A 15,944-nucleotide genomic window follows, 5' to 3' on the forward strand; every position below is an offset into this window, starting at 1 on the left:
CTTTACTGGTAACGAGCAGGAGCTACATGTGTCGTTTTGTTGGATTAATCTACTTGTATTTGTTACTGGGATTCTTCACCTAGCTCCGTTTACTTTCAGCCTCTGATTGGAATTGGTTGAAGTTGTGGCTCAAATTTCTTCCTCGGATTGGGTACGGAGCAACATCAACGTAGATTGATTGAAATTTGGCTGAGATTATTACCTCCTTTTGGATTGGCTGTATTAAGCATTGCTTCGGTTTATCGTATCCGAGGTCTCTAGTGACCACACCGTCATCCGCTCCACACAACACGCATGCACAGATGTCACCCAAAGATTACACTGACACTTTCATTATGGGTGAAGAACTGTCGCAGGTTTATTTCATACAACATAAGTATGACGATAAGTGGGTTATCTTACGGGCGATCCAGGGCAAGCAGCCCCTCGCTGCTCCGCCCGCCTTGCGAGCCAGCACGCACGGTGGGTCGATGCCCTGCAGTGCGGCACATTTTTCCAGATCCTCCTTTGGATCACGTGATCTGTCTAATACTCCCGCCCCTTTTAACGGGGGCGGAGCGTGTTGTGGTACACCCCCGGTTGGTCAGGCCCCCCCAACCGCCCGTAGGACTAACGGGGCGCCGTCGCGGTCTTCCCAGAACCTCCTTCGGCTCCCGGACCTTGGCTCGGGCACCCTTACTGTGCCGGACAGGGGTACCCTTACTGTACCGCCTGTCGCAGAGGTACCCTTACTGTACCCTTCTGCCTCCAGATCGCCCTGTAACTCCGTATGGGATAAACCTACTGAAAAAAATAACCACCATCTCGCCAGCGTTTTACTTTCATGACCTCCGAGAGTATTGCCACTTTCTTTACTGGTAACGAGCAGGAGCTACATGTGTCGTTTTGTTGGATTAATCTACTTGTATTTGTTACTGGGATTCTTCACCTAGCTCCGTTTACTTTCAGCCTCTGATTGGCATTGGTTGAAGTTGTGGCTCAAATTTCTTCCTCGGATTGGGTACGGAGCAACATCAACGTAGATTGATTGAAATTTGGCTGAGATTATTACCTCCTTTTGGATTGGCTGTATTAAGCATTGCTTCGGTTTATCGTATCCGAGGTCTCTTTCTGCTATTTCATTTGAGGATTGCCACTGACGTCATTTCCCTTTTTAGCGTGGTGGTGCTCTTGTCGTTATGGGAAACGGAGTAGTTTGCATGTGGCTCATTCATCGCTGTCATGCCGTTCGCAATGTGTGTACAGCCAGCTAAGTAAACACTGAAAGTTTTTGTTTCACAAGGTTTGGAGCTCTGTTGGAGGTTTGATTTGGAAACCATATGAGTTAGAAGAGGTTTAGCGGCAATGCTTGGATTCTGCATTATCTTCCAATTGGATTTATTTACTTAGTGTGTATTTCTTTCACGATGATGCACACACCTTCCTGACTTTCCTCTCCTAGGCAAAGGTGACCACATATGTTATTTTATATATATATATTTTTATTAATTATTCTTCTCTTTTCAGGAATTCATACATACACATTGCATTCTCATCACATGTAATTGGTAAAAAGTATTAAGGAATTAACATTATGCCAGGAATTGTACCACCCCCATCTTGTCTTTATGTTCCTGGGAAACCACCCATGGATTGGGAAATATGGGAACCTGTATTCTAAGCTGATGTGATGTATTAGAAGGGGAGGAATGTGAACCGGATAGAAAATTAGCTGTATGAAACCACTGTTTAGGTGGAATGGTTTAGTAGAGTTTATAAATGTACCTGTGTTAATTAATCCTGGCAATATGAATGTATTCCAATATGCATCTAAACATCTGGGTTTGAGATATGGTAAGAAAACCAATATTGCCATGGAGAGATTTATATTTTATTCAAGGAAACAACACACTGATTAATCCATTGGGGATTATGTTTCTGTTTTGAGATCCCTTGCTGTCACGTGCGATTTGAAGCATATTTTATATGAACAGGTTCTAAGGGACCACATTTTAATGAAAACTTATAATAAGAAAATTCAGGAAAGAATATGGATTTCCTCTGACATGTCCTTGAATGCTGCCTTTGATATTATAAAAGCCATTGAGCATTCAGAAAAATGTGTACGGGAGGTAAGAGGTACAGAACGATATGAGGTGCATATTGCTTATAAGGATTTTATCCACCCAAGAGTGATGTTTACAAAGAAATGTTCACGAATAGTACAAAGAGGTAAGACAAGAAGGCAGGAGGAGTGTCAATATATGTTATGGATGTGGTAGAAGAGGCCATTTAGGCAATGCAAAGGTATGTCTGGCAGTTGATAAGATATGCTCTAGGTGAGGCAAGAAAGGACATTTCAGTAGAGTTTGCAAATCAGCTCCCAGAAGAGTAAACTTTATTCATGGTTATGAAGATAATGAGAGTCTAAATGGCCATTATGAAGAAGATGGTAATACTGTTTTGAATATTTGTGGGAATGAGAAGATAGCCAAATTTCCTTTGTGTGATATTAACATTGCTGGTATTAGTGTACATGTTGTAGTGGACTTGTATGCTTGGTACACCATAATTTCCCTAGATATCCTCAAGAACAACTGGCCTGATAAATGTTTATTTCCCCTAGATATCACTCCTGGCGGTTACACTGGTCACAAAATGTATTTGGTAGAGTACTTTTGGGTTAATCGGGAATTTACAGGCCATCGCAAATTTGGAAAAATGTATTTGGCAAGAAATGGGCAATCACTTTTAGGATGGCCACGCCAAGAGGAGATTGGCATATGGTTAGATCCCAGAACTAATCCCCAGGTCTTTTCTATTGGTTCCCACACTACTAAAAGTGAGGATAACTCTGAGTTCATTCAAGTAAACTTAAGGATATGTTATGTAACATGTGCAACAAAAACATAATAGAACCCATTAAATCATCACCATGGGTATCTCCTGTTTTTGTTTCGGTAAAACACTCTGGCGAATTGAGATTGTGTGTTTACTTGCGCAGTCTCAATAGTTGTATTTGGGTTGATGCTCACCCCCTTCCAACTTGCACGAAATGGTCACTAACCTAGTGGGGGCGCAAGTGCTATCTTGTATTGATCTGGCCAGTGCCTACCACCAAGTTGTTCTTGATGATGATTCTAAGAATTTGACCACTTATATTCAGTTTTATTCAGATTTTGTCACATGCCAGTGCAGCTTCTGTTTTTTAGGGGCTCATGAAAGAAACTCGTGAAGGGATGACAGGTGCAGTAGCATTTCAGGATGACATTCTTATTTTTGGGAAGTATGATGAAGAACATGGCTATAACCTGAAGAAGGTTCTTTTGGCTTTATCATCAAGGGGTTTCCCCTTATGAGTTGATAAATGCAGACTTAAAAAACTGGATGTAGAATATTTAGGACACAACATTAGTGGAAATAGTATCAAACCAAAAAAAATAAAACATGTTGATATCCTCATCAATGTTCCTGTACTAAACTCTAAGGAGCTACTTGTGGCATTTCTAGGCCTGATATAGTTCTACACTAATTTTATTCCTAATTATGTATCCGCAGTGGAGATATTCAGATGTTTACTAATTGCAAAATGTATCTGGATGGAAGAGATGATGATTGCATTTACATTTACTTTGAGAGAATTTGTGGTGGATGCTCCTTGTTTAAAACTTTCCATTGTTGGCAAACAATGTGTAGCAATGGTTGACGGCAGCAACAGTGGACTGGGTACCGCATATGCTTCCAGGGCTTTAAAGAATGCAGAAAAAAATTACTCTGTGATTGAAAGGGAGGTGCTAGCCTGTGTTTGGGGTGCTGACCATTTCAGAACCTTTTTGTGGGCCACTAGATTTATAATTAAGACAGACGATAAACCTCTGGTTCACATGAAGGCACAAGGAGGAGGCCTTACCATGTCCGCAAGATTAGCGAGATTGGCTTTCAGACTACAAAGTTTTCAATGCGATTTGGAATTTGTGAATGGAAAAAGTAATGTACATGCTGGCTGAATGTCTGGCTGAATATCTAGATTGCTGTTACCTTTTGTTGGGAATGAGGATATAAACAAGGAAGATTGTGAAGTAGCCTTTACCTTAAAAAACAACATTTGATTGGTAGTATGTTTCCCATCGTTCAAGAAGGAAAAGGGATGGAGGAAATGGGAAAAGATAATTAACTTTAATTGGTATTACACTGTATTTTACAAGGATGGCTGAAGAAAGGAAATTGAATGGTAATATCATGGAGTATTTTAAGGTACGGGAAGAATTGGCAATTAAGAATGATATTATTGTTAGGGATGACAAATTTGTGCCTCCATTTAAATTGAGAGAGAAAATGATCACATTAGCTCAGGAAGGTCACATGGGCATTTCAAGCACTAGGAGGCGGATTAAGGAGCATTTCAGGTGGCCTGGTATTGATAGTTGTGTTGAACGACAAGTGAGATTATGTAGTAACTGTGTCCTCCGTGATAAGTCTGCTAGGGCTTTGTGTACTGAGCTGCAACCTATTGAGTTCCCTGATGCACCATGGCATAAGTTAGGTACTTATATCATTAGTCCCTTTGCTGTTTTACCCAGACAAGGAGCTGTTGGCACTGTAATAATTGACTACTATTCCAAGTGGCCAGAGCTCAAGATAGTAAGGGAAGTAACTCCTGATGGTGTGATTTAGTTTTTAGATCAAGTCATCTGTTTGGAGGGTATTCCCCAAGAAATAGTTACTGACAATGTCCCTCAATTCACCAGTAAAAGCATGGAGGATTTCTTTGAGAAGTGAAGTGTGATATATAGAAGAATGGTGGTGTTCCATCCTGAAGCAGATGGCCAAGTGGGAAGGTATCCAATTTTCTATTAAGGGTGGTCTCAATTAGAGAAATGCTTTACAATCTAGGCTTTTGGCATATAGAACTTCACCCAATTCTGTTACTTCAGTAAGTCCTTTTGAATTATTGAGGGGACGCAAACCAGGATCATGAATATTACCTTGGTTGTTAAAGATGAAAAAGAACAAAAGGCTGCTGAGTTGGATATTGTAGGGATTCGACGCAGAATGGAGGAATATAAGCTTAAGATGAAACAGGATTTGAGGAATAGGAAAGGTAGTGTGAGTAAACAAAAGGTGGATGTTGGGGATGTGGCTTGTGTTAGGAAATCCAGGACCGATGGTAAAGTGTTTGGCATTTGGTCTGATCCCATTCGGGTCATTCAAGTTTTCAGTAATGCTGTGCATGTAGATGATGGGACTGTTTTGAATCTTAACCAGGTGTCATTATTTAAAGGGAAAGTGGGAAGTCTGGATAATCTAAGCAACAATGTGTTTGTAGACGTGAAGGAAGTGGACTGCAGTAAAAATGTGGAGCTGATTGTGACTAACAATACTAAGGGTGCACCCAGAGATTTGAGAGTGAGACGCCCACCTTTAAAGTTTCCAGGATAATGTACTAACATAAAAAAGGGGAAGGTGTGGTACATGAATGTATGCGCATTTTCTTGCATTCATGTCCTGTGTTATTGTTCGCACCTTAGCGCCATTGTAAGGGTGACATGAACGTGACATGCTTGTGGTACTCTTGTAATTCTCATATGTAGCAGCAGCGGTTGCATTGAGCTGGCTCAAGGGGATGCCTTTTCATATGTGGCATCAGTGGTTGTAACGCACTGGCTCAGGGGCGGGGTGAAAATGCAGGGTTTGAAAGCTACTTGTGATATATATGGGGGAAGCCTGCTGGCGGTGGCCATTCAACTGCTAGACCATTCTTGTTACACATGCTGTCTGCCTGACGTAATAAACCTACTGTAAATATAAACATCGTCTCACCAGCATTTTACTTTCATGACCTCTGAGAGGATTGCCACTTTCTTTATACTTGGGGTCAGCAGGCCCCCATATCTGTGACTGCTTTTTAAATAAAGCATTTTTCTTATTTTTGAAATGAAGGCTGTTTTCCTTAAAGGAAAATGGGATGCATTCAAAAATAGAAATGAAATGTTTCCGTTTAATTGTTTAAGAGCAGGCAGTGGTCCGTGGGACCATTGCCTGCTCTTACAAAACATGTTCACTGCCATTCACAAAGGAAAAGGAGTCCCCTTGGGACCCTTTCCCGTTTGCGACTGGCTTACCACCAATTTGAAATTGGAGGTAACTGCAATTGTTTTGTGACCGCATTTAAAGTTACAAAACAATTTTGCATCACCCTGCGTCTCGCTATTTGGCATGCCCCTTCCAAATAGCGATTCGCAAAACCTATTATGAGAGTTGGTAACAGGTTACCAACTCGCAAATAGGATTGGTACATGCTACATCGAATTTTAGCAGCCACACACCGCCTGATTTCCCATTTGCGACTGCTAAACAAGGTCGTACATCTGGCCCCTAGTCCGCAGGTAAAACGTTTGATTGGGTAGAACCTGATTTCTGTAGCTAACCCATGCCCCATTGCAGTCAGCCTCAGATCATGCCTAGGTCCTGATCTGCCATGACCAGTTGACCATATTTGGCGCATAACGTTTTTGCTGCTATTTATAACCTTACATGTTTAAAAATCTCATATCTTGGGTCCCCTTATTGGACTTTTGTCTTTTTGTTTTCATTTCATTTTTTTGAATTTACTCCATTTTTCTAAAGTGGTTTGTGATTTTTATTTAGATTTGTTTTGACTTTATTACTGTTTTGATACTGCATAAAAACATTATGCATAGCTTCTAAGAAATCCTGTTTGCTCTGTACCATAGGTACAAGGTATAAAATTCAGGTTAATTTAGTGACTTTAGTGGTTCACCCTGACAAGGACTGTGATTAATACATTAGGGAGGTAGTTACCCCCCTCAACAAGTACCCTTGTTTCTTAGAGTAACCAAATGATTACCTTTAACAGAACATTATAATATACAGAAACACAATTTCTCACTTTCTTCATATTTGTAATTGCCATGAAAAGTGCTGTTTCCATTCAAAAAAATGTGTTAATTTCACTTTCAAATGTTTGGAATACTGAGAAATCAAATTGAATTGTACTTTGTGTTTGAGTTTTCAGAAATTAGCAATGTCAAAAATCTTCCCATTATTTTGAATTGCTCCCCCACTCCCAGAAGGAACCATTCATGGTCTCGCTTAGGTTGTATTGGGTTTGGGTAAAGTTTCCACTCACCAGTTCCACAAGATTCTTCCTGTGGTCTTTGTCTGTGACATTGCAGACGGTTCCTGAAACAGAGAGGTTCTCTGTCTTCAGTTTGTTGATTGCCTTGTCCACGTTCTCCTGCTTACGGCTGCTCACAACCACATGGGCCCCCTGTTGTGCCAGGCGACGGGCAACTGCAAGCCCAATCCTGCAAGAGATAACAGGTCAACAACTGGCAGACTGTTATAAAACTATTTCTCTATTCATATTTTCGTACACACTGACCCTATAGGAGAAGGTCCTTTGATATGGAACCAAATGACCATGTTTACAGGTTTAAAAATTTTTTTTGGCATTGTCACTCTGATGGACATATAACAGAATGTACAAATGTGAAGTAGTATGCCGTCTTAAATAAGGTAAGTTCTGAGTGCAACTGATGTGGGATGCAGAGTCATGTTTCAAACTAGGTCATGGCTCAGAGCCAAAGCGTGTGTCAACAAATCTCTGAGAAAAGCCGAAGCTTCTGTTGACATTAGATTATGCACCAGATAATATCTGGGCTTGTGCCCATGTTACGTAGCTGTAATACAGTGCTAAATTCTATGACCCTAAGCCTTTCACAAGGCCTGGTTCAACACAACTATAATGTAACCTAAACCCTTGCTTTCTCAGTGAATGTCTGGGTCTCTTTCAAAGAAAGCAAAGTAAGCAAAGATCCTATTACCATACCTAACTAGAATATCACTTTAACCTTTGCTTTTTCAGTGAATTTTAGTTTTGATCATATTCAAAGTTGAGCATGTGTCCAATCCCAGTGGGCAACCCGTGAGCAACCCTTCACAGTGCTCCAATGTGCAGAGCCTTCAATCATGCACAGAGGTGGGTTGGACCTGCACATAACCGACTGCATGGCCCCCACGCCCACTGTGCATGACATATGGCCTGCACCATGGCAGTTCACTGCAGGGTCTGATCCATGAACAGACATGTCTCTTTTTTTAAAACAAAAATCTGTACTGTGGTACCAGAACCGCAGCAATGAGGTACCGGACTGGGTATCTAACTGGTTACTACATTATCAGTTACCGGGTACTGTGGTACCATCAAGCTGAAATATTTGTTTTTACATTTTGACTTAATGGGGTGTCCCCATGGGATCCCCCACATGTCCTTGGGAATCCGGGTGTGCCCACCTGGCCTTAGGTTTATTTTTTCAGGACTCCAGGACCAAGTCTCCAAGTCCTGTAATGCCTGGCACGACATATTCTCCATGTTTTGGTGAGCCCAGTCAGCATCTACCCATTTATTTTCAATGGATGGCTATCTGAACCAACGGTCCAGATATCTCTATCTTTTACGAGTCTTAACCCCTACTTGTCCACCTAGACTATCTTTTGAAATTCTATTTTTTTTAATGGCTGAACAAATTTACTCTAAATAACAAAAGTCATGCTGTATGAGTAAAGTCCTAACTTTTTACCAAATTTGGTGTAATTTGTCACTCACTTTTTTCTGCATCGGAGAGCAAACTTTGCAACAGAAATTAACATAGGGAAATTACAGTTTTGAGACTCTGCTTTTTCTTGGCCCCCAATTGATGGATCTGTGCGAAACTTATATGAGGGGGTCAAAGTGGATATGATGGAGCAAGGACACGTAGAAAAGAGACTTGCTCCGACGTAATCCGCTCCTTTAATTTACTATCAAGTTATTAAAGATTGTTTGTGTAAAATTAATACGCACCACATGAATACGCGGGTTAGTGTGGCTTGCTTATGTGTTTACTAACGTGGATAACATGAACGAAGAACTAAAACCGCTTTAAACAGGAAATCTTTACTGCGCATGCGTCAACTGCATCTACACAGTATGACAAGCTATCGCTTGGAGGGAAATTCTTGCGCATGAGCAGAAACTTTAAAAATGGAATCTTAAAGGCTCGCATGCATGGCATATGCTTAGCTTAAACGAAACGAGCTATTTTACTAACTCTAATGCGCGGAAAGTATTAATAAGTAAATGGGAATAGAGTAGAGGCGGGTGGTATACTGTGAAACCATTTATCTGTGAACTTAATATTTGTCTTTCTGACTTTCTGACTAGTGCACATTTCGGCCTCTCATGTATGACTGAAGTAAGCTGAGTAAAGGGAGACTGCGCATGTCCGCTGGAAGTTAACCCGGAATGAGGACACGAATGTTGAACAGAAGCCAAGGTCGCAGAATGTTAGATCCTGGGAACGGATGGTGAAGAGTTCAACGAAGTGGACTTTCATACAGAATGTTATAATGAAGTAACAAATAAAAATAAATGTGTGTGTGAACTAAAAACTATGAATAACAATTAAGAGGACTGGTTTACGAACAATAGTTGTATTGCTTTTGATGACATGTAAGCATGGTGTGATGATCTTCCCCCCCTTGCCTGACCAATCATATTTCATATTTTTACGATATTGAAACTTTAGTGGGTGGAACATGAAGAACGAAAGGTATAATTGAGATAGCTTTAGTTAGTTAGTCAGATGGAGATTTGCTGAATGCGGATGGAGACGCTGTAGCAGAGCTCGTGAATGCTGTCCATGTAGCTGGAGTTGCTGTTGCTGGGGAAGGGGAGCTTAGAGAGCTGAAGATCGCGGAAGAATCTCGAGGAAGAAGAGAGTGTCAGATAGGGATGCAGCACGATTAGAGAGGTCCACTATCCTGTCCTGATTCCTGTCATGAAGCTTTTGTCTCCTGATCTATCCTAGGGGACCCTCACCAGCCATTTGGCCAGGGGGTTGGTCTTCACACCATTCTTGTTAACTATACATTTCGTGATTTAGCTATATGACTTTTTCTCTCTATCCTCTCTTTTCCTTAGACATTTGTTCATTGAGTAAGTCCATGTTATGTTTGATTGATAATAATTGATTTTTCTCTCCACTGAATGATTGTAATTGCCCTGTGTATTTGAGATGGTTCACATGCACTTGAAATTTAGATAAAGATTTAAAATTTCCTGAATCTTTGGTTATTTACTTAAAATTCCAATGAATAGTCAGAATGTTGTTCTTTTGACCATCAACTAGTTCAACAAATGGTCCATTGACCTAAGGAAAGAACTTTTGGATCAATGAAGGGTTAGTTAGAGATGAACAGAGGTACCGAATAACTAATCCTGAATGTTATGAAACCTATAAAATTGGCTCCAGCGGTTTACTCAATTTGTGTGTGTTTATGGGCCCAGGTGAGTTTATGGTAGTAGAGTATCTGTTGTTGGTACGCCGCTGGATCAGATGTGCTTTTTTTAAAGAAAGGTTTGTGCAAAAGTTATTAAAGAATAAAATGCCTTTCTTATGGAAGATCTTTTGCAACTGCATGACAGAGGTTAAAGTGACATTATAGTTAGGCCTTGTAATGATATAACAGCTATTGTTCTGAAATAAAAAATATCAGTGAAATCACCATTTAATGCTTACTCCCCTGCCATGTACTGCTTATGACCTCACAAAATACATCACTTGTGACACATTAAGGAACATAATTGATTTCATCAGAGATCACATCTCAAATGACATTAATGATGACATTATACAATCATTGTGACATATTCTACAGAGTTTGTGGACTTGAGCTAATTCAAGACACTCCTCACTGCGTCCAGTAAGAGTAGTTTGGAGCCTGTGGCATGGAAGAAAAATGATTTGGCCCCAAGGTAGTACTTTCTGGGACCCCCAACCACGGGCAGGTGGTAAGGGTGCGGCCACTCTGTCCCTTTATGACTTATTTTTTGTTAACTTCATGACAGGACGACTGAGCACCCGTGTCCTGTAATGGTGGCTACAACATTTCGGCTGATGTTGTGGCCAGCCGATCAGATTCCTCCGTACCACTGGACAGGTACCAGTCCAACGGTACCGAAGTGGCCATTGGGAAAAAAGCCTTTTCAGCTAATTAGAATGCTTTAGCTTTTTTAAATTTGCAGTACTGTGAATGTAAAATGCAAAAATTCTACTTGACTAGATGTACGACCCTAGTAAATTGCGACTCGCAATTTGCGCTTGATTGCAAGTTGTGGATCGCAATTTACTATGTATAACAGTGTCAGAGACACTGATTGCGATTCCCAATGGGGGTCGCAAAATGCGAGGCTCAATAATATTAATGAGGCACTTGCAGTTTGCGACCCCATTGGGAATGGCTGTGCCTCCCAGGGATGGTGGCCTGCTGGGCTCAGCAGACCACCATTTCTGGGGCAGCTTTTTTTGTTTTTTAAATGCAGCCCGTTTCCCTTAAAGGACAACGGGCTGCATCTAAAAAAATAAAAATAAAACATTTTAGTTTCATTTTTTAAGGGCAGGCAGTGGTCCCTGGGACCATTGCCTGCCCTTAAAAAATATTTTCGCATGCATTTGCGAAGGGGAATTGCCACCTACTTGAAGTAGGTGGTAATTGCGAGTGTTTTGCTACCGCAATTGCGGTTGCGAAACATTAGTACATGGGTTAGAGAGTCGCTATTTGGAAGGGAACGCCCCTTCCAAAAAGCGAGTCTCTAAACACTTTTTTGCGAGTAGCAATTCATTTGTGATTCGCAAAATTGTGTTAGTACATGGCCATACTAATTTTAGCATTCGCAAAGGGGTCGCTAACCTGTTTCCGCATGCTAAAATTGGTCGTACATCTGGCCCTAAGTACTGGAAGCAGCCTTGAGTTATTAGACAAAATCGTCTCAGAATGACAATTTCTACATTACATAGAAACTGTGTCCACTATGTACTAACCTATGTACATGCGCTTCTGAAAATGGGCTGTAAAGTTTTCTCCACTGTATGAAGGCTGCAGGTGATATGATCTTTAGCACCTTCAGACCTTGGTTGTTTTAAGTGAATAGAGTATTTTTTGATAATTATTTCATGGAGTGTATACTGCTCATGGTATATAATTTTTAATACTCTGTGGTGTATTTCTCAAGAGAGTGTCATTGTCTGCAAACAGTGTGGTACAAAGTAAACTCTCTCTATAAAGTAAACACTGTTTACAGTACACTCTTTTCTACACATATCAACTTAATTTCTCAATGTAGGTTTGATGACTGTCGGATTTGATACAGATAAAGCTATCTGTTATAGGACATTAATTTTGGAACAGACGTTGAAATCTGGAGGAACTTGGCATTCTCTGAACAGTTGTATACATACTGAACACCGTGTGCATTGTGGGTTTTCCATATATCTGTTGTTGATTTTTATTGTGAACTATCTACCCATTAAAATGTATGGTATAGGGTCAATGTTGCACATAACATATGTTTGCTACACCTAAGGAAGTTGTATCTATGATGGTATTAATTATGCGTCATCATTTTCTCAGCTATTTTGTACTTACTTTCAGGCCTCTAATGTCATACTACTTTATAGAGTAATGTGTACAAAAGAAAGTTGAATGATGTAATCAGTGATGTCATCAATTATGTAATTTGAGATGCTTCAGTAATGTCATAAATGACATCATAGAACATGTCATGAGTGATGTAATATGTGAGGACTTAAGCAGTGCATGACGGAGGGCATGTTATCTTAGGGATGGGTGGAATGTTTCTTTCCTCCAGCAGAATTGGTGGAGTTTTGTTCACTCTACATTGCACTGTAATGCAGAGTTCTAGCCCAATTCCTCCCATCACTTAAATGTTCCCCTGTGAGGCTCCAGAAAATGAGAGCTGAGGAGTGCAAGCGAGAGTTGGCATCCCCACGCTATTGTTCAACGCATGGCTCTGTTCGCGCTGATTTTTTAGTGCTGCTTGCGCTACCAGTATGAAACTGCAGCACGAGCTGCATATTTTGCGCCCATTAGCAGAACTGTAACTGGTGAAGGTTTTTTGAGTTCAACTCGTTAGTGTTGTCACTGATATATTCACCTAACAATAAGGTACTTTAACCGTTGCTTTTTTCAGCGAATTTCTAAAGATTTTTTTAAACAAAAACAGATCTTTTTATCACACCAAACAATAATGTTACTTTAAGTTACATTTTTTTCTGTGAATATCTAGGATTTTTTTAAAAGGCAATGTAATATTTTATTATCATATGTAAAGCCAAGCCAATGCTTCGTGTGGCCCTCTACCGTGCTTGGTGGTGGGTTGTTTGCAAATCCTGGCCTGCGGCCGGCACTGTGATTAAACCCCCCACAGGCTGCCAACCCCAAGATGTGCACGGCCTTTGGCTATTCACAGCAGGGGGTTCAAAACAGGGCCTTTGGCCTGGAACTGTGGCCAACCCACCCGGAGACAGCCAACCCTCCCCTGACAGGCAACCAAGCCCACGCTGCACACAGCCTTTGGCTGTTTGTAGTGGGGAGGTTGGCCAAAGGGCTAGGCCTGCCACCAGGCCCTGTGGCTAAACCCCAAGTAGGCTGCCAATCTCAGAGCCTGCACAGCCTTTGGTTTGCATAGAAAAGCGTTGGCCTTAGCCCCGGGAATTCCATCCCCTGGGGCCAAAACATATATATTAAGGGGAAGGGCATGCAGCCCTCTCTCCAACCCTTAATTGGCCCGGGGGACCCCATTCCATAGGGCCAGATCCAATATAAAGGGGAGAAACCTGTGGCCTCCCCCCAACCCTTAAAAGGCCCCTATCCCATGGGACCAAATACAATTAGACAGGGGTGAGGGCATGCAGCCCCCTTCCCCAAGCCTTCTTTGGCTCTAGGGCCCCAGAACCTAAATCTATGTGGTGTAGTGAGCAAGGGACCCACCTCTGTGCATACCCTTTCCACTTAGGGAGACAAAAGCAAAAGGAAAAAATGATGGACGGAATGCTGAACAATGCAAACATTCATCACTGCACCACTGGATTCAAGCTAGCCTTGCTGATGAGGGGTGATGCCCCGAAACCGGTCCCAGGATGCTTGTTTCCGGACGAACCTGGCTTGTCGTGCTGAAGTGTTCCCATGAGGAACAGGATCAAGACTGATTTGCATGTGGCTGTGTCCAAACTGGGGCGGCGTGGTGATCAAAAGAATGATGGATTAAACCCAGATCTTTGTGACTGGGGGTGAATGTTGCATTGTTCAGCATTCCGTCCATCAATTGTTTCTTTTGCACTTTAAGAAAGTTGGCATTTTTCTGCCTAAACCAAATGTGCCTATCTGCCAGTATCCAGGGTCACATGGCTGTGAATGGTCTTGTGTATTCCTTGCAGATATTGGGATACAGGGACATGAGAGTAGAGGGATTGGTTCTTTGATACAGAATGGCTGAGTAGGAGCTGTGCCCTGGTTACACTTCAGATCGCCCTGTCTACAGCACACATGAAGGAACATGACACCAGGCCTGCCCTTGCCTTTGTCTCCCTAGCCAGATTGAAGCTAAACCCTGAGATGAGGGAAGAACTGGGCAGAACTAGTATGGGAGTAGGGCAGGTGCTGCCCCCACACAAAGGTTTCCACTAGTCATAAATGTAGCACCTTCAGATCCTCTCATCAGAACACTCCTGGGTCTGTGGAAGATTCAGAAAAAGGACTAGCCTGCTGCCTGGAGAAGGAAGACTGTACCTGCTTCCCTTGAACTCAGGATCCCAAGAAGTGACTCCAAGGGTCACATGGCCGACCTTCTGTTTGAACTACTGGGATACAACATGCTTCCAGAGGCCTCCCTGCATCTGCCCAGCTGACCAACACTACCTGGATCAGCCTGGGTCCTGCTGCTAACCACCTCAGGAGTGAGCTCTGATCTCCAAGCAGTGACCCCTAAGTCCTGGACCCTTGACTGGCATAAGAGTGTGCTCGTCTTCTCTCATAACCAATCTACTGGTAAAAATCAAGAAATGGGGGCTCTTTCGGACCACAAGCATTTCCTCCTGTCAGCAAAAGCCACAGTGTCTACCACCAATGGGTAGTTCCGACTTTGACCTTCTCTTCACGCCAAACAGCAACCATCCACTTTTCCTACCCATTCCAAACTCCAACAGCAATCTAATCCCCATAGTAACAAAGATATCATTGTCAATGCGAAGCTTCAGCCTAGGACCCTCCCATGGAGTTGGACTTTGAGAATATAAACTCTTGAACTGGATGAACCTGGTCCGTTTCCAACTCACGCTCCTTCGAAGTCGAACTAGACTTGTGATTTTTATCTGATACAGCACAACTATATACTTGCAGGCGGCGCTTTTTGCAGTGTGCTTTTTGGTGCTATTTTCTCCTGAAACTTTAAAAATCCATAACTCCAGTGTTACTGATTAGATTTTGTCATTTGGTGTCATTTTATTTATTAAATTTTACTCTTGTCTTTAAAATTGGTTTGAGATTGTTCTCGTGCTGTCTTTTTATTTGGGGTGGGTGTAACTCGTTATATTCCATGTAGCATAATGATGTGGAATTGCCTACAAATTCTGTAAGATCCTGCAGAATTATGCGAGAAGAGTAATTCTGCTTTCAGCTCCATTTTCTTAGTGTAAAAAGGAGCCCTCACATCCAAAATGGACGTGGGATGCATTTTGCAGTAAGAAATAGCGCTACATGCAGCAGAACATGAATGATAGTGCAAGCAGCATCTCACTCTCGCTAAATGAGCTTTTGGGGATAGGATTGTCCCCAACTCCATCCCAACATTTAGGATTTGTTTTAAAAAAAAAAATAGCACTAAATGCAAAACAACACAATCACAAGCCCGTACAGCCACTTACGCTCACTGGATTAATTGATTCTTTGCTAATTTCCCCCCAAATTACTCTTAATTGTGCAAACTGGAATAATCACACAATTATTGGTGATTCTGGTCAAAGAGTAAAATAACTGTTTCACACATTGTCTCTAAGTGAAGCCTGTCTGCTTTAGTGCCAAACTATTAGCGGGTTTAATACAGG

At 41.7% G+C, this 15,944-nt stretch overlaps 1 protein-coding gene across 3 annotated transcripts in view; it reads right to left on the reverse strand.

Annotated features, from left to right (window-relative positions):
* LOC146786070 (dehydrogenase/reductase SDR family member 4-like) overlaps positions 1–15,944 on the reverse strand; it is a 227,943-nt gene that overhangs the window by 99,278 nt on the left and 112,721 nt on the right. For all 3 annotated transcript variants that reach the window (XM_085635496.1, XM_085635497.1, XM_085635498.1), the window contains one exon: positions 7,130–7,307. In XM_085635496.1, the coding sequence (XP_085491622.1) occupies positions 7,130–7,307 (178 nt within the window). The remainder of the gene's footprint in view (positions 1–7,129; positions 7,308–15,944) is intronic.

Source organism: Triturus cristatus, chromosome 11, assembly GCF_964204655.1.
Source record: "Triturus cristatus chromosome 11, aTriCri1.1, whole genome shotgun sequence".
Taxonomy (NCBI): Eukaryota; Metazoa; Chordata; class Amphibia; order Caudata; family Salamandridae; genus Triturus; species Triturus cristatus.